The sequence below is a fragment of the Hylobates moloch genome, unplaced genomic scaffold (assembly GCF_009828535.3).
Source record: "Hylobates moloch isolate HMO894 unplaced genomic scaffold, HMol_V3 SCAFFOLD_14, whole genome shotgun sequence".
Taxonomy (NCBI): domain Eukaryota; kingdom Metazoa; phylum Chordata; class Mammalia; order Primates; family Hylobatidae; genus Hylobates; species Hylobates moloch.
The window spans coordinates 73,853,194-73,874,280 of record NW_026652289.1 but is presented as its reverse complement, the minus strand read 5'-3'; the positions used below and the strand labels follow the sequence as shown (position 1 = coordinate 73,874,280).

Below are 21,087 nucleotides of genomic sequence, written 5' to 3'. Positions count from 1 at the left end.
AATAGTCTTTAAAAAAAGAAAAAAGAGGAGGCTCTTAACCTAGTGATATGCCAAGATCTCCAAGATACATTGTTAAGTGGAAGAAGAATATATATTCATACTTGCTTGTATTTACGTAAAACACTGGAATATTCAAGAAACTAATAAAGGTGGGCTGGTACAGTGGCTCATGCCTGTAATCCAAGCAGTTTGGGAGGCCAAGGCAGGAGGATTGCTTGAGGCCAGGAATTTGAGACCAGCCTGGGTAACATGGTGAGACCATCATCTCTACAATATACATACACATATATATATGTGTGTATGTATATGTGTATAGATATATATATTAGGCCGGTGACATGTGCCTGTAGTCCCATCTACTTGGCAGGCTGAGGACAGAGGATTGCTTGAGTCCAGTCATGGCAGTAAGCCATGATTGTGCCACTGTACTCCAGCCTAGGTGACAGAGATCCTGTCTCAAAAAAGAAAAAAAATTAATTTCAACCTGATTAAAAAAAAAAAAAGCGGCCGGGCGCGGTGGCTCACACCTGTAATCCCAGCACTTTAGGAGGCCAAGGAGGGTGGATCACGAGGTCAGGAGGTCGAGATCATCCTGGCTAACACGGTGAAACCCCGTCTCTACTAAAAATACAAAAAATTAGCCGGGTGTGGTGGCAGGCGCCTGTAGTCCCAGCTACTCAGGAGGGTGAGGCAGGAGAATGGTGTGAACCCGGGAGGTGGAGCTGGCAGTGAACCGAGATGGCACCACTGCACTCCAGCCTGGGCGACAGAGCGAGACTCCGTCTCAAACAACAACAACAACAAAAAAGCAGTGCTGGCCGGGCGCGGTGGCTCACGCTTGTAATCCCAGCACTTTGGGAGGCCGAGGCGGGCGAATCACGAGGTCAGGAGATCGAGACCACGGTGAAACGCCGTCTCTACTAAAAATACAAAAAATTAGCCGGGCATGGTGGTGGGCGCCTGTAGTCCCAGCTACTCGGAGAGGCTGAGGCAGGAGAATGGCGTGAACCCGAGAGGCGGAGCTTGCAGTGAGCCAAGACTGCGCCACTGCACTCCAGCCTGGGCGACAGAGCGAGACTCCGTCTCAAAAACAAAAACAAAAAAAAAGCAGTGCTATGATCGGGTGTTAACTTCTCAGTAGGACTTCAAATTATGGTGAGGGGGTGAGTTAGAAGCTGAGGAATGTGTGCAGGGAAGTTGGATGTGGTATGAATGATCTAAAAATGAGAGCAATGTGCCAAGTACTGTGCTGAATTATTAAGTATGCAATCTCCTTTATTCCTCATAATAGCCTTAAAGTTGGTTGGTATCGTTTTCTTTTTAAAGATGATGAAACAGCGACTGAAAAGATCTAAGAAACTTGCCAAAAGTCCCACAGCTATGTAGTGGGATTGCATAGACCCGTTCCTGCACTCAGGGTACCAACCTGAGATGAGTTGTTCAAGAGCATTGACTTGGCTGGGTTCCATGGCTCATGCCTATAATCCTAGCACTTTGGGAGGCCAAGGCAGGAAGATCACATGAGCCCAGGAGTTCAAGATCAGCTTGGGCAACATAGAGAGACCGCCCACCCCACCCTGGCCCCATCTCTAATTAATTAATTAAATTTAAAAAATAAAGAACATTGACTCAACATGGAGGAGGAAAATAGAGCAAGTGGGGAGGGGATAGAGACTTAATTCCATCAGCTCTCCTCTTTCCCCTCACCACTCTTCCTTTCCCTGTGTCCTGAACCCGTGTTTCTAAGTCCTGACTGCTATTCTTATGGTGTATTAAATACATATTATTTACTATTTAATACATCTTTTGTTGTTGTTTGTTTTCTCAAATTTTTTGTGGAGACAAGGCCTCCCTATGTTGCACAGGATGGTCTTGGACTCCTGGCCTCGAGCGATCTTCCCACCTAAGCTCCCAAAGTCCTAGGATTACAGGCATGAGCCACCACGCCCAGCCTATTTAATACATCTTATTTAATATATAGTATAATACGTAAATATGTACTATTTAATATTTAACACATATTAAATACAAATGGTCCCCAACTTACAGTAGTTCAACTTAAGATTTTTCAACTTTACGATGGTGTGAAAGTGATAGACATTCAATAGAAACTGTATAATATTCAATAAATGATATCTAACACTATCTTATAAAATGTTTTGTGTTACATGATTGTGCCCAGTTATAAGGTATTATAAGTGTTCTAAGTACGATTAAGATCCGCTAGTCTAAGCTATGATGTTTGGTAGGTTAGGTGTTTTTTTTTGTTTTTTGTTTTGAGATGGAGTTTTGCTCTTGTTGCCCAGGCTGGAGTGCAATGACGCGATCTCAGCTCACCGCAACCTCCACCTCCCGGGTTCAAGCGATTCTCCTGCCTCAACCTCCTGAGTAGCTGGGATTACAGGCATGCGCCACCACGCCCGGCTAATTTTTGCATTTGTAGTACAGACAGGATTTCTCCATGTTGGCCAGGCTGGTCTCAAACTCTCGGCCTCAGGTGACTCGCCCGCCTCAGCCTCGCAAAATGCTGGGATTACAGGCGTGAGCCATCATGCCCGGCCTAGGTGTATTTTTAAAGTGCATTTTTGACTTACAATATTTTCCATTTATGATGGGTTTATCGAGAAGTAACCTCACTGTAAATCGAGGCGCATCTCCAATCTAGAAGGCAGCTACTCCTTAATAACTCCTTTCCCATAAAACATGAATCTAAATCTACAAACCTTGTTATATAATAAAGCAAGATGTACTCAGTTATAATCAATGTGCACATTAGATCAAGCACTACTTTTCCGATCTTAATTATTCCAGAGATGCTTGACCAATTTACTGGGCACGTGGGCAGTTTTCTGATTGCTGTTTCCACACTCTGCTTTCCCACAGAGAGATTTCCGCAGTTAGGGGCTGCTATTTCAACGCAGGGAGATAAAAAGAAAAAAAACACTTCCTCTTCTACCCCCCTAAAAACACTCATCCTAGGGAGCACGCCAGCATTTCCAGTGCTCGGGGCAGGGCCACTGGGCCTGCGGCCTTTGCACTTGGCTGGAAGCTGGCAGGCGATCACGGTTGATTGGCTCGCGTGCGGTCCAAGGACAGCACCGCCTTCGGCGGGCCGCCTAGGATGATTGGCTGCTGCAGACCCACCCCCTTGCCGGTTTGCGGGGCGGCGAAGCCTGGATTGGTGGAGCTAAGAGCTGGCTCAGTTGCAGCGCTGGCTCTTCGTGCAGAGCAGAGATGGCGACTGCGACTCGGCTGCTGGGGTGGCGTGTGGTGAGCTGGAGGCTGCGGCCGCCGCTTGCCGGCTTCGTTTCCCAGCGGGCCCACTCGCTTTTGCCCGTGGACGATGCAATCAACGGGCTAAGCGAGGAGCAGAGGCAGGTGAGGAGACTGACCCCTTTCCTGGCCCAAAGGCCTCCTTCCTGCCTGGTCCCCGTCGGCCTAGCGCCCACCCAGCCTTGGCTTTTGCCCGTGGGTCGTTGGGAGCGCCAGCGCCGGGGCGGGACGCGGGGCCTCCGACCTCGGGCCCAGTCCTCTGACCTCAGCCTCACGTCTGTGGAGTGAAGATTTGAGACTGTGGGACAGTACTGCTGGAAGTAGAGAGGAGGAGTCGAGGCTGGGAGAGCTCCTGGGAGACTGATGGTGTTTTGGTGGAGGATTGGCCAGGCTACCTACCGCTTGTGGCACAAGGGCCCTCAATCTGTATGTAGTTCACTTACACCTGAACAGTCTGATGTATGCTTCTCACACCTGGGTGATCATTGTAATTACCAGGGAGTCTTTTTTGTATAAACAGTTTGGGGGTTTTAAAAAGCCACAGTGAGCTCTCCTGTCGCTCTTCAGCCCATTGGGTCAAAACACAAAAGTTGAACAAGTACTTGAAAGAAATAGTTGGAGGCCAGGCGCCGGGGCTCACACCTGTAATCCCAGCACTTTAAGAGGCTGAGGTGGGAGGATTGAGCTCAGGGGTTTGAGATCAGCCTGAGCAACATAGCCAGACCCCCATCTCATAAAAAATAGAAAAGAAGACGAAGAAGTATTTACAAATGGAGCAGAACCAGAGTCCTTCCTGAGGCTTCACGTGGAGGCTGGATGGAGTTGGCGGAGGTATGAGCCTCCCAGCAACTCCGTAGTTTATGTTTATAGCCAGCGAGCGCTCAGAGCTTCCGTGAACCACCTCAGGCGGAAAGGGTTCAATCCCTGTTCTCAAGCTTTCCTGGCAAAAGGAGTTTCTTTTTGTTTGTTTGTTTGTTTGTTTGTTTGAGACGGAGTTTAACCCTTGCTGCCCAGGCTAGAGTGTAATGGCGCTATCTCCACTCACCACAACGTCCGCCTCCCAGGTTCAAGTGATTCTCCTGCCTCAGCCTCCCAGGTAGCTGGGATTACAGGCATGCACCACCACGCCCGGCTAATTTTGTATTTTTAGTAGAGACGGAGTTTCTCCATGTTGGTCAGGCTGGTCTCAAACTCCCAACCTCAGGTGATCCTCCTGCCTCGGCCTCCTAAAGTGCTCGGATTACAGGCATGAGCCACCATGCCCAGCCGCCAAGAGGAATTTCTAATCTCTTTGGGTAATCAGACCCTTTTAGCCAAAGGTTCAGGGGCTTGAAAGAGCCTGACAACTGTTGAGATCTGGAGTCTGCCTGGAATGCAGCTGGAGCACAGAGGGTGGGAGGAGGGAAGGTGCTGGGGAAGCTAGGAGAGTCAGCTGGGGTCAGCTCCTGCAGGGCCTAGTAGGCCTGGGTGAGAAGCTTGTGTTTTATTCTAAGTACAGTGGAAACCAATGGAATGATTTTTATGTAGGGTGTGACGTTTTAAAAATTACCATCAAGCTGTCTAGGCTGAAGACCTTAAGAAAGAGGGGTGAAGATCATCTCTGAGGAGGCATAAACTACTGAGACCTCTCAGTTTCAGTCCGATGCTGTTTGGGGAAGTTACTTGTGGCCTTTTCTCTTGAATGTGCCTGGGTAGTGGAGATACTGTCTGCAGTGGCATCTGTTTACCTGTCTTCTATTAGCTTCGTCAGACCATGGCTAAGTTCCTTCAGGAGCACCTGGCCCCCAAGGCCCAGGAGATTGATCGCAGCAACGAGTTCAAGAACCTGCGAGTGAGTTGGGAGGCCCGGGCAGTGGGGGGCAGTCAGGGAGTGGGGCTGAGCTGCACTGCTACCTGGAAGAGCTCACACAGTTTTCTGGTAAATGAAGCCTCCCTAAGAATGCAGCCCCTCTCTCTGAAGTGTCTGGGTCTCATTGTTCCAGCCACATGTGACTGGCTGCTTTCCCCTCAACACTCATTCCACTCCATTCCATTCTGTTGGCAGGAATTTTGGAAGCAGCTGGGGAACCTGGGCGTATTGGGCATCACAGCCCCTGGTGAGTATAGTGTCTTTCCCTAAAAAGAACTTTTCTTATGTGCCCTTTAAAACAGTTCCCAAAAGAAGCAGGAAGGGAAGGGAAAGATTGTGCTTAAAGAAACCCAGAACTGCATCTGTGAAAGCACCCATTGATCGTCAGCCCAGAGAACAGGACACTCTTCTATTTTATTAGACAGTGATGTGGAGAAGGCAGAGGGATTAATTAGGTCATTGTGGCTCACTTGGATCAGGATCACTCCAACTCTTGAACTCTGCATACTTAATAGGCTCACCCAGGTGATTTGGGAAGTTTAGAAAACTCTGGATCAAGTGGTTGTCTTCATAGTACCTCAGTCTTACTGCTTCCCCTAATCCCTATAAGCTTTGTCGTACCGGTGGCCTCTCAGCAGGAACACTCTGGGTAGGTGTGTCCCTGCAGGGACTGCCTGTGTCCTCTTCTGCTTAAACCTTGGAGCTCATTTGGGAGCAGATGGCAGGGGGAGTAGGGTGGGGGGTGGGCAGGGGAGAGAGATGTCTATCTGGGCTTCCAGATGAGGCGGCCAGATGATGTGTTTAACAGGCTGTCCGGAGGGAGAAGGCAGGGAGTGGGCAGGCTCTGGTTTGGATATTATTAACCTCTGAAAGAGGCCTAGACTGGCGTGCAGTGCCCGGTAAAGAGACGAGCCTAGGCCAGGTGTGGTTGCTTACGCCTGTAATCCCAGCACTTTGGGAGGCCGAGGCAGGCGGATCACCTGAGGTCGTGAGTTCGAGACCAGCCTGACCAACATGGAGAAACTCCGTCTCTACTAAAAATACAAAATTAGCTGGGCGTGGTGGTACATCCCTGTAATCCCAGCTACTCGGGAGGCTGAGGCAGGAGAATTGCTTGAACCTGGGAGGCGGAGGTTGCAGTGAGCTGAGATCGTGCCACTGCACTCCAGCCTGGGCAACAGAGCGAAACTCCGTTTCAAAAAAAAAAAAAAGCCCAACCTGCTTGGGCCTGTATTCACTCTGGGCATGAGAGTATGAGTGGAACCCAATATACTTCTCCTTACATCCTAGAAAGTTATATCACCTTTCATAAAATGAAACCACTTAAAGATTAATTGAAACCATCTTAATGTAAAAGCATGGGGGAAAGGCTGCTGGGCACTCCTAAGCAAGACTCTCCTATTGTGTTTTGGGGGTTTATGTACCCCACTCCCTGCAGACAATATGCTTCTGAATCAGATTGTATTTTACGGAAGAAAGAGGCAGTTAGAAATCAGATGAAAATGGCCAGGTGTGGTAGTGGGCTCCTGTACTCCGAGCGACTTGGGAGGCCAAGGCAGGAGGATCGCTTGAGCCCAGGAGTTCAAGGCTGCAGTGAGCCATGATTACACCATTGCACCCCAGCCTGGACAAGAGAGTGAGAGCCCGCCTTTTGAAAAAAAAAAAGAAAAGAAATCAGATGAAAACTCTTTCAAGGGAACCTGAAAAAGAAAGCTGGTTACAAGTTCTGGTTTCTGCATGATGTCATGGTGGCTGTTTCTAATATCACCTGCCTTCAGGCTTTCCTTCCTGCAGTTGTAGGGGCAGGTCAAGGTTTCCTTAGAGCCTAGGACGAGCCTGACTTATTGGTCAGAGTGAACATGTGTATAGGACCTTGCTAGGCTTGACCCAATCAGCAGGGCTGGGGGTGGTATCAGGTGACTCAGCCACTTTGAGTTTGGATCTGCTGCCAAGGAAAAAACCATATATTTTATGAGGAGTTCTGAAATTCTCTGACAGCATCTCATCTGCCCTCTGCTGCACAGCTAACCTCAAGACTGTCCCTGAGGCTGTGGCTCTCCTGTCCTGTCACCAGTCCTCCAGTCCTGCTTCTTTCTTTCTTTTTTTTTTTTTTTTGAGACAGAGTCTCACTCTGTCACCCAGGCTGGAGTGCAGTGGCGTGATCTCGGCTCACTGCAAGCTCCACCTCTCGGGTTCACGCCATTCTCCTGCCTCAGCCTCCTGAGTAGCTGGGACTACAGGCGCCTGCCACCATGCCCGGCTAATTTTTTGTATTTTTAGTAGAGATGGGGTTTCACCGTGTTAGCCAGGATGGTCTTGATCTCCTGACCTCGTGATCTGCCCGCCTCGGCCTCCCAAAGTGCTGGGATTACAGGCGTGAGCCCCACGCCCGGCCTCCAGCCCTGCTTCTTTGGGTTCAGCCCTATGCTATAAAATCTCACCTTCCTTAGGCCTTTTGCAGACACATCACATCCTCTGGCTTTGTATCTGTTCTTGGTGCTTTGGACACCACCTCCACCCCAATGCCTTTGTTTTTCTCCAGGCCCTCTTCCTTCATTTATTCATCTGCCTCTGCATTTCTGTAACTTTCTGAGTAGCGGATGCTCAGGTTGTTCACATATCTTCATCAAGAAGTCTGTCTGGGATAAAGCAGGAGTTGCAATGATTGCCTTCTGCATCACCCCTCAGCTGACAAGCACCAGCAGGCAAAACCAGCCCAGTGAGCTTGTAAGCAGGTCTGTGGCATCAGCTTATTCTTGTTGCTAGAGAGAATTTGGAATAGGTGCTACAAGGTGCTTCCCTTCTGCCATCAAATGTAAGATTCTTAATGTCCCGATTTAATCTGGGCTGCCTTTTCCACTCCCTTGTACCACACCACTCGCAGTTCAGTATGGCGGCTCCGGCCTGGGCTACCTGGAGCATGTGCTGGTGATGGAGGAGATATCCCGAGCTTCTGGAGCAGTGGGGCTCAGTTACGGTGCCCACTCCAACCTCTGCATCAACCAGCTTGTACGCAATGGGAATGAGGCCCAGAAAGAGAAGTATCTCCCGAAGGTGAGGAAATGGAAACGTAATACATGCTAATCTCACAGTGCAACCACCAACTATAAGATAACCTCTCCCCTTGGGGGGCAGTCAGACCTGCTTTCTGTAGCATGCTGCCATGAACCAAATGTAGTTAGGAAGAGGCCATGGATTGCTTTAAAATACTTGAGCCAAAAATAATAAAAATAGGACCAGAACTCTTGCATTGAACAACAGACAGACAACATTTGAAGAGAACTCTAAGAAATGGAAGAGTAGGACTAGCTTCCTTTGCAAAGGGAATGGAAAAAGGAGAGGCATTTTCAGGCTTGTAGCCATTGGGCTTAGAAGAGACTTCTAGGACTTTACCGATACCCTGGTCTGAGAGCGAAGTTTGAAGGGGTGTAATGTGGATGGAAGAAGCAGTACCAGTGAGCTGCTCTAGGGTACTCTGAGCTTGTAACAAGGCCTGTTGGGGGTTTTCCTTGCAGCTGATCAGTGGTGAGTACATCGGAGCCCTGGCCATGAGTGAGCCCAATGCAGGCTCTGACGTTGTCTCTATGAAGCTCAAAGCGGAAAAGAAAGGTGAGGCCACTCTCAACTTGGGAGCCAAATTGGGCAGAGGTACAGACATTATCAGGGTGAGGGAGCAACAATTGGGGGTGGCCCCTGCTGGGTTTCCAGAACTTTCTCAGAGGTGGACAGCTTCTTGCTCAGCAGAAGGTCTATGGCCTGGCTGAGACAGGCCAAGATGGCTTCAGCAAATAGCCAACATCCTGTCCTTAGGAAATCACTACATCCTGAATGGCAACAAGTTCTGGATCACTAATGGCCCTGATGCTGACGTCCTGATTGTCTATGCCAAGACAGATCTGGCTGCTGTGCCAGCTTCTCGGGGCATCACAGCCTTCATTGTGGAGAAGGTGAGTATAGGTGGGTGCAGGGCCAGGGAGGCTTCTGCCTCCTAACAGTCGTACCAGAGATAGCCCCTTCACTGATCTCAAATGGAATCAGTGTTGTGTGCTCTGCAAGGCCCCCAGAGGTGGGGGTGAGGCAGAGAGCAGACTGCAAGGAGGGTGACCAAAAGTCCAGGAAGTCCAGGGCGGATGGGTCACTTCTGAAGATGGTAGAGCCGTCCTCAGCACCAGGCCACACAAAGAGGCCTAGAAAGGGGAGGACTGAAAGGTTGGGACGTGACAGTCAGGGTACCCTTGGTGGACCTGATGAGTGTGGCCGTGGGAGACTGAGGTGTGGGTGGGATACAAGTGGAGACTGCCCCTGCAACAGCCTTGACAACAGAAGCAAGAAGGAAGCAGAGCAGGAGTTCAAATGAAAAGTTAGGAGTTTGGGTTTGTTTTTAGAAATGAGAGAACTGAGCAGATTTTTTGGTCAGAAGGAAAAAAAAAGGGAAGAAAAAAGAAAATAGAGGGAGAAATTGAAAAGTGTGGGAATGAGTGGGCAGAACACAATGGTGAGTGGGGGCAGGAGAGAGAAGGATGGGTTACAGGTGATGGTGCAGAAACCACCTGCCTAATGATCATGAGGAGGAAGCCAGGGGCCCTCTGAAGGCTGGGGCCACAGGTCGGGGAGTTGGCAGAGAGTTTCATGAGCGAGTATTGTAAAGGTTTGCGGTACCCTCCATAGAGAGGGGGAAAGTAGCTGTCTAGGGTTGGAGCAGTAGGGACCTGGCTGACATGGGAAATCTCCAGGTTGTGTGACGCCACCCTTATTACGGGCTGAAGGCAGCATGTGCCAGCACTTTGCTGGGCACTTGCCAAAACATGCTGCAACCCAGCAGTCCAGGTCAAAGCACAGAGGGCTCAGTTCAGCCCTAGTAGGATCCCTTTGGGTATAGACAGGAGAACAACAGAGGATAAGGGAATTGACTGGGCTGGTGACAGTGTCTTGGAAGTAATGTCCCCTGGGGGAGGGAAATAAGGCCAGGGGGGTCAGGAGGGCTCAGGGAACTGAGCATATCATTGAGAAAGAACTGTCCCCGTGAGAACTGGGGAGAACACAAGCTAGTGGCAGAGGAGGCTGGGATCAATCTGGGGCGTTAGCACCGGAAGGTCCCGGGGGGAGCATGGGACTAGGATGCTGCCATGCTGTGCAGGTACAGGGACTCAATAGGAAGGTGGGTGCCTTCTTCCCAGGGGCCTTTTCTTTACGAGGCCCCCTTGGAGCTAATCTGTAACCAGGGCTACCTTTTGTTTCCTGTAAAGGGTATGCCTGGCTTTAGCACCTCTAAGAAGCTGGACAAGCTAGGGATGAGGGGCTCTAACACCTGTGAGCTAATCTTTGAAGACTGCAAGGTTCCTGGTAAGTAGCACCGAGAATTGGGGAGCCCCTCTCCTGACCCCCTTCCAGGCTGATCTGGCTGTTCTCAAGTTGAGAAAGCCTCTGGGTTAGAGAGGCTTGGCATTGTTAGCGCTTCAGTGACACGTGGCTAGGCTGTGAGCTGGGGCTGCTGGACAGCGCTCCTTCCTGGCCAGGGCCCTGCAGCGGCATGCCTGACTGGCATCACACACTCCACGTAGGGTCTGTACTCAGTAGCCGGAGGAGAAGGGTCAGACCTACCCTTTCCCACTGATGTCCTTCAGTCTTCCTGTACTTTCGCCCATCCACTGCATGTGAGTAACTCATTAACTCACGTTTTTGTAAAATATTTTAAAAATGAGTTATTCATTTTTAGCATTAATGATACTAAGAAAAAAACAAAACATCTGAATCCACTGATGGAAGCCAGACTCAGTAGAGAGAAGGCAGTTCTGTTTGAGTCTGAGTATTTTCTCCCCCGAGGTGTAACTGAAATGTGACATGGTGGAGCACTGTGGGAGAGCCAGCACAGCCATCATGTACTAACCAGACCAGGGGCATGGATTTGTTGTTTGGGATTTTTTTTTTTTTTTTTTTTTTTGAGAAGGAGTCTTGGCTCTGTCACCCAGGCTAGAGTGCAGTGGCGTGATCTCAGCTCACGGCAGCCTCCACCTCCTGGGTTCCAGTGATTCTCCTGCCTCAGCCTCCCGAGTAGCTGGGATTACAGGCATGCGCCACCCTGCCCAGCTAATTTTTTTTTTGTTTTTTTTTTGAGATGGAGTGTCGCTCTTGTTGCCCAGGGCTGGAGTGCAATGGTGCGATCTCGGCTCACTGCAACCTCCGCCCCCTGGGTTCAAGTGATTCTCCTGTCTTAGCCTTCTGAGTAGCTGGGATGACAGGCACACACCGCCCAGCTAATTTTGTATTTTTAGTAGAGAGACAGATGGGGTTTCACCATGTTGGCCAGGCTGCTCTCGAACTCCTGACCTCAGGTGCTCCACCCGTCTCAGCCTCCCAAAGTGCCAGGATTATAGGCCTGAGCCACCGTGCACGGCCAGGGGCATGGATTTGATCAACAGTTAGATTTGCTGTCTGCCTCAGCCATATACCATGCCTATCACCGACAGCCCAAAAAAGTGTGCTTTAATTACTGGGAGCATCCAGGGAGGGGGAGCTGTGCAGCTCCTTCTTTGTTGACAGGAAAAAAATTCAGCTAGCATTAAAGGTAGGTCAGTAGTGTCAACTCGTTTTCCTGCCCACACCTCCCAAGGCCATCCAGTCTCCTGGCTTTACTGGGTGGAGAGGTGCTCAGCAGCTTCTGTCACTAGCTCTGAATGGCCTGTCTCCTGGACAAAGAAGCTTTCATGGACTACCCTGCAGGGAGGTGACATTGGACCAGAGCTGACTCCACCTGGGGGAAAGAGTAATTCTCTGGTTTCTTTATAGGTGCCTGCGTAGAAAGAGTCAGGGAGGGATTGGGTGACTTCCAGACCAATTAACTTTTCTTCTTTCCCATCCAAGGGAGTCCAGAGAGGGAAGGGAAAGATCTAACAACCCTGGGCTTTGTGGTTGGCCTCGTGGATGGGGTGGGAGTCCTGGCGGCTCCACTTCTGACTGGAAGGGGTTCACTTGATCCTTTTCTTTCACCTGGAACCTTAGTTGAATAAAGGTCAAGTGACATATTTTAGTGCCTTACTTGAGAGCCATGTTTCCAAATCTAGTACCTTTGATAAAAGTGAGGAGGCTGTGGACAGCTCTCTCCCTCTGACCAGCACTTACCCTGGCAGCTGCCAACATCCTGGGCCATGAGAATAAGGGTGTCTACGTGCTGATGACTGGGCTGGACCTGGAGCGGCTGGTGCTGGCTGGGGGGCCTCTCGGGTAAGTGTGAGGCTTGGGGGAAGCTGGGCTCTGTCGGCCTCTTTGGCAGGTGACCCACCATGAGCAGCAGCAGCCTTCCCCTTGCGGGGCCAAAGGGAGCTGCCTCCTGGCCCTGCACTCTCCTGGGAGACAAAAGGAACCTCCTCCTCCCATGTTGGATTTCTTCCCACAGCGGGGAAATATCATTAAGTAACAGACAAAAGGCCTGAGGAGCAGGGTGGCTTACTCGGCTGTGAAACGACACCTGGGCTGTCACGCCCCTGCACCTCTGGTCAATCAGTGCCATAACTGTGGCAAGACTTTCGGAGGTTGCTTTTCTCCTCCCTGGGATTCTGGCCTTCGCACGCTAGCATTTTGCCACCACACCCGGTGGTGGGATGAGGAGGTGCCCACGGGGCCTTTCTCCTTTCTGACAGGCTCATGCAAGCGGTCCTGGACCACACCATTCCCTACCTGCACGTGAGGGAAGCCTTTGGCCAGAAGATCGGCCACTTCCAGGTGAGCCAAGTGCTTTTGCTGACATGCACACTTCGACTGGGCTAAAGTTTTCTTTGAAAAGAGAGGAAGTGAGGTGGGCACCGTGGATGTTTACTGTCTCCTCTAGCAAATTGAACTTGACTGCTTGGAATGCAGTCTTCCTCAGCATGCAGCCTGGCTCTGGAAGTCATCAGGAAGTTCATCACATTGCCACCTCGATTCCTGTGTGAGGTGGATGAACTAGGCATTGTAAGGTTGGAGAGCAAAGCGTGCAGGTTGTGGGGGCAGAAGGGAAAGAGGTTGGTATTTGTAGTTAGACCTTCTGGTCCGAAGAAGCTGCCGGAAGGTAATAAGCGTTGGAGTAAATGGTGCCTTGGGAGCCATGCCTTTCGGAGGCAGTGATGGCTACTTCAGGGTGTAATGCGGGCTGTGGAACAGCCACACTCGGGCCCTAACTCCCACACCTGCCTCCATCTCCATCATCCTGGGTAAATCCCATCTCCTCTCCACGCCCCTGCTTCCTCATCCTTGGCTGTCTTGTTGCTGTTGCTGACCTGCTTTTGGTAACTGGGAGAGTGTTCCAGCATGTTGACCTGTGACATCCCTTTGTGCCCAGTTGATGCAGGGGAAGATGGCTGACATGTACACCCGCCTCATGGCGTGTCGGCAGTATGTCTACAATGTCGCCAAGGCCTGCGATGAGGGCCACTGCACTGCTAAGGTGAGGGCCAGCCTCAGTCGGGGAGAGGCGGTGGCAGTGGGCCAGCTGCTGGGACTTGCTGTCTGTGTGCCTCACAGGGCCCTGCTGACCCGAGCTTCCTCCCGTAGGACTGTGCAGGTGTGATTCTTTACTCAGCTGAGTGTGCCACACAGGTAGCCCTGGATGGCATTCAATGTTTTGGTGAGTGATCCCCACTTCCCACTCCTAGGGCTCCCTCACTCCTGGGGCCTGTGGCTACTTCAGAAAGCTGTTGCGGGGCGAGTGTGGTGACTCATACCTATAATCCCAGCACTTTGGGAGGCCGAGGTGGGCGGATCACCTGAAGTCAGGAGTTCAAGACCAGCCTGGCCAGCATGGTGAAACCCCATGCTGGGCGTGATGGTGCACGCCTGTAATCCCAGCTACTTGGGAGGCTGAGGCAGGAGAATCGCTTGAACCCGGGAGGCAGAGGTTGCAGTGAACCAAGATTGCACCATTGCACTCCAGCCTAGGTGACAGAGCAAGAGGCTATCTCAAAAAAAAAAAAAAAAAGAAAGCAGTTTCCTCTCCACTCCTCACTATGTGCTTATGCTAGGCCCAGCTGAGCTGGGACCTTCAGACTCTTTCTGTCGCAGTTACAAGGAGGAAATGGAAAGCAAATGAGAAAACTGCTAGATGCCAGGAGTTGCTGCTGCCTTTGGCAACACCCCCCTCTCATCCTCCCTGCCTCATAGACTCTAGGAAATGGGAAAGGGAGATGTCTCAGAGGTAGACCAGCCTTGTTTCCATGCTGTGCGGTGGTTAAGAGCACAGACTCGAGCTGAGCAGCTGAGGTTTGAATCCTTGAGCTGCTATGTGGGCGTCCTCTCATCCCCATTTGCCATGCCTGTCAGTGGCACCCCTCTTTCTTTGGTAACCTTAGCATTCTGGGTGGCCTTTCAGCCGCAACCTCTTGCCCACCCTACCCCCAAGAAGGTACAGTAGTCCCCTCTTCTCCTCGGCTTTGCTTTCCACAGTTTCAGTTAGTGTGGTCAACCAAGGTCCAACTATACTAAATGGGTCTGGGTACAGTGGCTCACACCAATAATCCCAGCACTTTGGGAGGCTGAGACGGGCGGATCACCTGAGGTCAGGAGTTTGAGACCATCCTGGCCAACATGGTGAAACCCCATCTCTCCTAAAAATATAAAAATTAACCAGGCGTGGTGATGCATGCCTGTAATCCCAGCTACTTGGGAGGCTGAGGCAGGAGAATTGCTGGAACTCGGGAGGCAGAGGTTGCAGTGAGCTGAGATCATACCCTTGCACTCCAGCCTGGGTGACAGAGCGAGATTCCATCTCAAAAAAAAAAAAAAAAAAAAAATGTGTGGCTGGGCACAGTGGCTCACACCTGTAATTCCAGCTGTTGAGGAGGCTGAGGCCGGTGAATCACCTGAAATCAGGAGTTCGAGACCAGCCTGGCCAACATGGTGAAACCCCCTCTCTACTAAAAATACAAAAAAAAAAAAAAAAAATTAGCCGAATGTGGTGGCGGGAGCCTGTAATCCCAGCTATTTGGAAGGCTGAGGCTGGAGAATCGCTTGAACCCAGGAGGCAGAGGTTGCAGTGACCAGAGATCGCACCATTGCATTCCAGCCTGAGTGACAAGAGTAAAACTCCGTCTCGGGAAAAAAAAAAAAAAAGGCCAGGCGCGGTGGCTCACACCTGTAACCCCAGCACTTTGGGAGGCCGAGGCAGGTGGATCACCTGAGGTCAGGAGTTCGAGACCAGCCTGACCAACATGGTGAAACCCCATCTCTACTAAAAATACAAAAATTAGCCAGGTGCGGTGGTGCGCGCCTGTAATGCCAGCTACTCAGGAGGCTGAGGCAGGAGAATCACTTGAACCTTGGAGGCGGAGGTTGCAGAGAGCCAAGATCGTGCCACTGCACTCCAGCCTAGGTGACAGAGCATGACTCCTTCTCAAAAAAAAAAAAAAAAAGCTAAATGGAAATTTCTAGAAATAAACAGTTCATAAGTTTAAAATGCACGCCATCCTGAATAGCTTGATGAAGTATTGTGCCATGCTGCTCTGTCATGTTTGGTACATGAATCGTCCCTTTGTGCAGCCTATCTGTGCTATGTGGGCTACCTGCCCGTTAGTAGTCGCCTAGGGTATCCAATCAGCTGTCCTGGTATCAGAGTGCCTGTGTTCAAGTAACTCTTATTATTTTACTCAGTGGCCCCAAATTGCAAGAGTAGTGATGCTGGCATGTCATAATAGTTCTATTTTAGTATTTGTTATTATTGTTGATCTCTTACTGTGCCTAACTCATAAACTTTCTCATAAGTATGTATGTATAGGGAAAAAAACAACATATATATGGGGTTTGGTACTATCTACGGTTTCAGGCATCCACTGGGGTCTTGGAATGTATTCCCCAAGGATAAGGAAGGACTAGTGTATTCCCCACACCCCTCCCTCTTGCTACCTTTTGCTGCTTTTCTTTAATCACCCTCTCCTCCTGTGGCCTGTTTCTATATACTTGGCATTCTGTTTGCTTTCTTTGTTTTGCCCACTGTCAATCACTTCCTTTCTTCTCTGCCCAAACCCTGGTTGCAGGTGGCAATGGCTACATCAATGACTTTCCCATGGGCCGCTTTCTTCGAGATGCCAAGCTGTATGAGATAGGGGCTGGGACCAGCGAGGTGAGGCGGCTGGTCATCGGCAGAGCCTTCAATGCAGACTTTCACTAGTCCTGAGACCCTTTTCTGCACCTAGTGGCCTTTCTTGGGAAGTAGAGATGTGGCAGCTCTCCCACCCTGCCCACAGCAGGCCCTCCTGCCCAGCTGCTCTTGTCAGCCCTCTGGCCTCTGGATGAGGTTAAGTTCTCCACAACAACTCCCAAGCATCATGGGCCTCACAGCAGGGCCTGTGCCACGACTAGTGTTCTGTGACTTAAAATGGACTCAGCAGGAAGCATATTGTCTGGGGATTGTTGGGACAGGTTTTGGTGACTCTGTGCCCTTGCTCTCTAACTTCTGAGCCCACCTTCCAGGGTAGGCACCTGGGGGCATGCAGGTACCCACCTCTTTCTTTTGGGTGAGCCTCTGGCAGGGAGATCTCTCTGCTCAAGCACAGCAGAATCATGGCCCCTCTCCATGAATTGGAACTTGGTACAGGTTAAGTATCCCTAATCCTGAAATCTGAAACACTCTGGTTCCAAGCATTTTGGATAAAGCAAATTCAACTTGCAGTCTCTTTTCTGGGGGAAAAAAATAATAAACCTAGCCTAGCCAGGCGTGGTGGCTCACGCTTGTAATCCCAGCACTTCAGGAGGCCAAGGTGGGTGGATCACCTGTGGTCAGGAGTTCAAGACCAGCCTGGCCAACATGTGGAAACCTCGTCTCAACTAAAAATAGAAAAAATTTAGTTGGGCATGGTGGTGGGAGCCTGTAATCCCAGCCACTTCAGGAGGCTGAGGCAGGAGAATCACTTGAACCCAGGAGGCGGAGGTTGCAGTGAGCCGAGATTGTGCCATTGCACTCCAGCCTGGGCGACAAGAGCGAAACTCTTCAAAAAACAAAACAAAACAAAACAAAAAACCTGGCCCTTGTTTCTTCCAGTTTCTAGAGGTATCAGCTTCTAGCAGCTTATGAACACATACGCTTGCTTGGCCAGGCAGGGTGGTGTGTGCCTGTAATGCCAGCACTTTGGGAGGCCCAGGCAGGAAAATCACTTGAGCCCAGGAGTTCAAGGCTGTAGTGAGCTATGATGATACCACTGTACTCCAGCCTGAGCAACAGACTGAGACCCTGTCTCTAAAAATAAAAATAAATGATGGCTGGGTGCCATGGCACATGTCTGTAATCCCAGCACTTTGGGAGGCCAAGGCAGGTGGATCACTTGCACTCAGGAGTTCCAGACCAGCCTGGCCAACATGGTGAAACCCCATCTCTACTAAAAATACAAAAATTAGCCAGGGGTGGTGGTGCACGTCTGTAATCCCAGCTACTCAGGAGGCTGAGGCAGAGAATTGCTTGAACCCGGGAGGCGGAGTTTGCAGTGAGCCAAGATCACACCACTGCACTCCAACTTGCGCGACAGAGCAAGACTCTGTCTCAAAAAATAATAGGCCGGGAGTGGTGGCTCATGTCTGTAATCCCAGCACTTTGGGAGGCCGAGGCGAGCAGATCACAAGGTCAGGAGTTCAAGACCAGCCTGACGACCAACATGGTGAAACCTCGTCTCTACTAAAAATACAAAAATTAGCCGGGCCTGGTGGCGCACGCCTGTAATCCCAGTTACTCAGGAGACTGAGGCAGGAGAATCGCTTGAACGCAGGAGGCAGAGGTGGCAGGAGCTGAGATTGCGCCATTGCACTCCAGTCTGGGCAACAGAGTGAGACTCTGTCTCAAAAAATAGTAATAAAATGAACACACATGCTGCTAAGAGTCCGCGGTGGGGCAGAGCAGAGGACGGCATGCTTTTGTGTGCTACTGGAAGACTGGCTCCTCCTGTACAGCACCTCTGAGCCCTTGTGCACCGCCCTGCCACAGGCACCTTCCAGTCCTGGCCATGTGACCACCCACAGCTGACTGGGTAGCAGGCACAGGCCCTACCCAAGCAGGCCGGAGTTGGCTCGCCTGACTCCAGCTGAGGCTGCCTGTGTACATTTCTCCAGATACCCTATGGCTAATTTTGTTATAACTGCACAGTGGCTGCTGCCATTTTGTATTAAATATATTGTGAAACAAACCCATCTGCTTCTAAACCAGTGATTTTGGGGAGAAGCAATCTACTTGCCACTGCTTCCTGTCTGGATCCAGCTTGTGTCCTTGGAGAGTGGCTGGTCCAGGTCCTATTCCTGTCCTCCAGCCCGTTCTTTCATGAGGGACAGGAAGGTAAAATCAGCCCTTAGGATAGAGGTCTCAGCCTCCCTTTCCCAGATCTCCCGGTGAGTTTTAAAGGAAGCAGGGAGCCCAGAGTGCTAAGTTCTTACAGCCAGAAAGAAGCTTATAGATTTCTGAAAACCGCCCCTATGTTTTTAAAAAGATCAACGCACTTTGACTTTCTCAAGGTCAAAACAAACTAGAATCCAGATCTGCTAGTGGCAAAAATGGAGGTGTTCTGAGAATTCCAGCTTTGGGCCCCACTGTACAACAGTCTGGATAGAGTGTGATCTGAGAAGGGAATGGGTCTGTGTTGTTCCACCCCTTCTGAGTTCCGAAAAGAGGGAACTGGTTTTCTTGGCTCTCAGCCCAGCAGCGCCTATCCTGGCTTTTGGTCCTGGCCTGCAGCCAAGTGCTGTTCCTAGCCTGAGGCTTGAGACAGGTGGGGTTAGCTCCTCACCAACCCCAGTTCAGTCCCATCCTGAGGGCAAGATCTTGGCCTCATAGGCAGTGCCTTTCACTTCCTTGTCTTGCTCCCTGCTGTGTTGGAGATGAATGTGATTAAAAGGGCCATCTTGCTGGCTTAATGTGTGGCTGGAGCGACCAGCCTGGAGACAATGTGGCAAAATGGGGTGCTTCATCCAGTCTGTCTAAGCCCTGTCGACTTGGGGAGGTGATTTCTTTCCTGATTCTGTATGTGAAGCAAAATAAATGTTTTAAAATTAAAAGCAAAAAAACAAAATGAACCATGCAGCCTGAGTGGTAAATGGAAGAACAAGGGGCACGTCTACTTTGGTTCTTGTGGGCGTGTTTGGTTGCCTACATGCATTGGGCAAATCTGCAGCACCAGCTGCCAGCACTGCTCCTTCCTGCGGCTGGCTCTTATTCCACTCCAATTTTAGGCAGGTCACACTATCAGGGCAGCTCGCTGCTGTTGATGCTGCCTGCCCTGTGGGAGGGCAACAGAACCCTGGGATGTTTTTTAAGCGTGGTCTGAGCACACCCCTTATCAGAATTTGGCAACCTGGAATAAATGCAGGTTCCTGGATCCTGCCCCAGACCTATCTATTCACATCCCCAAGGGTGATTCTAGACAAGGCAATCTACAACCACCATCTGGGTCCTAGAGCAGGCTTCCCCAGGAGCCTAAGTCCTAATTCTAAATCCATATAATCTAGTGATAACAATCCCTTGCCCATGTAACCCTCTCAAGTCTGAGCTCCCTGATCGTTGCACAACCGAGTGCAGGAGGCAAGGTTTCGCGCAGGGCCCCCTTTCAGAAGACCGGTAAGGTGAGTTGCCCTCGGCGGGATGGGACCAGACCTGGTATAAACGCAGTGCGCGGTCTGGAAAGAGGTGCCCAGTCCCCTGCCTGCCGGGTGGGAGCTGGGACCTAAGACCCAGGTGGTTATCTGTCGCGACCCCCAGCCTAGGGGGCAGGTCCAGAGTCCTTCCTCTGACCCTCTCCCTCGAGGCAGCGCGCTTCTTGGAGCGCAGCACTGGCTCGCCAGACGCAGCTCGGGTGTCACATGGAGCTCGCCTGACCCCTGCCGGCTGCCCGCGGGGTTGCAAACGTGCGGAGCCAGCCTATCTGGCCTTTGCCTGGGGTTCAAGGCCCCCAGTTTGGGATTTCAGGACTCAACGACGTTTTGTTTTAGCCAATAAGGACATTAAAGGGAAGAGGGGTTGGGGGAAGCCTATCCTCTATTACCATCATTTCATACAAGGCTTTTTTTTTTTTTTTTTTGAGACGGAGTCTCGCTCTGTCGCCCAAGCTGGAGTGCAGTGGCGGGATCTCGGCTCACTGCAAGCTCCGCCTCCCGGGTTCACGCCATTCTCCTGCCTCAGCCTCCCGAGTAGCTGGGACTACAGGCGCCCACCACCATGCCCGGCTAATTTTTTGTATTTTTAGTAGAGACGGGGTTTCACTGTGTTAGCCAGGTTGGTCTCGATCTGCCGACCTCATGATCTGCCCACCTCATGATCTGCCCACCTCGGCCTCCCAAAGTGCTGGGATTACGGGCGTGAGCCACCGCGCCCGGCCGGCCTTTTTTTCTTTTTTTTAAGATGGAGTCTCCCTTTGTCACCCAGGCTGGAGTGCAGTGGCGCGATCCCGGCTCACTGCAACCTCCGCATCTTGGGTTCAAGCGATTCTCGTGCCTTAGCCTCCCGAATAGCTGGGATTAGAGGCATGTGCCACCATGCCTGGCTAATTTTTGTATTTTTAGTAGAGACGGGGTTTCATCACGTTGGCCAGGCTGGTCTCAAAGCCCTGGCCTCAATTGATCCACTGGCCTTAGCCTCCCAAAATGCTGAGATTACAGGCATGAGCCACCGCGCCCAGCTAGGCCAGGATTTTTTATTTATTTATTTATTTTTGAGACAGGATCTCACTCTGTCACCCAGTGCAGTGGCGTGATCTCAGCTTACTGCAGCTTCGACCTCCCTGGCTCAAGAGATCCTCTGGCCTCAGCCCTCCCCCTTGCCACCCCCCCAACTCCCCAGTAGCTGGGACTAGAGGTGTGCACCACCATGCCAGACTAATTTTTGTATTTTTTGTAGAGCCGGGCTCTCACCATGTTGTCCAGGCTGGGCTCAACTCCTGGGCTCAAGTGATCCTCCCACCTCCACTTCCCAAAGTGTTGGGATTATAGGCATTGAGCCAGTGTGCCCAGCCCTTAAATTTTTGCATATG

At 50.9% G+C, this 21,087-nt stretch overlaps 1 protein-coding gene across 9 annotated transcripts in view; it reads left to right on the top strand.

Annotated features, from left to right (window-relative positions):
* The first annotated feature begins 3,201 nt into the window (after positions 1-3,201).
* The window catches only part of IVD (isovaleryl-CoA dehydrogenase), a 30,928-nt gene continuing 13,042 nt past the window's right edge, over positions 3,202-21,087 (top strand). For 2 of the 9 annotated variants that reach the window (XM_032175946.2, XM_032175947.2), the window contains exons 1-11: positions 3,211-3,378; positions 5,015-5,104; positions 5,318-5,369; positions 8,007-8,176; positions 8,638-8,731; positions 8,933-9,069; positions 10,369-10,465; positions 12,250-12,343; positions 12,760-12,841; positions 13,437-13,541; positions 13,649-13,721. In XM_032175946.2, coding sequence (XP_032031837.1) covers positions 3,235-3,378; positions 5,015-5,104; positions 5,318-5,369; positions 8,007-8,176; positions 8,638-8,731; positions 8,933-9,069; positions 10,369-10,465; positions 12,250-12,343; positions 12,760-12,841; positions 13,437-13,541; positions 13,649-13,721 — 1,138 coding nt within the window. In that variant the 5' untranslated portion in view covers positions 3,211-3,234. The other 7 variants (XM_032175945.2, XM_032175953.2, XM_032175944.2 and 4 more) reach the window with 6 other exon arrangements.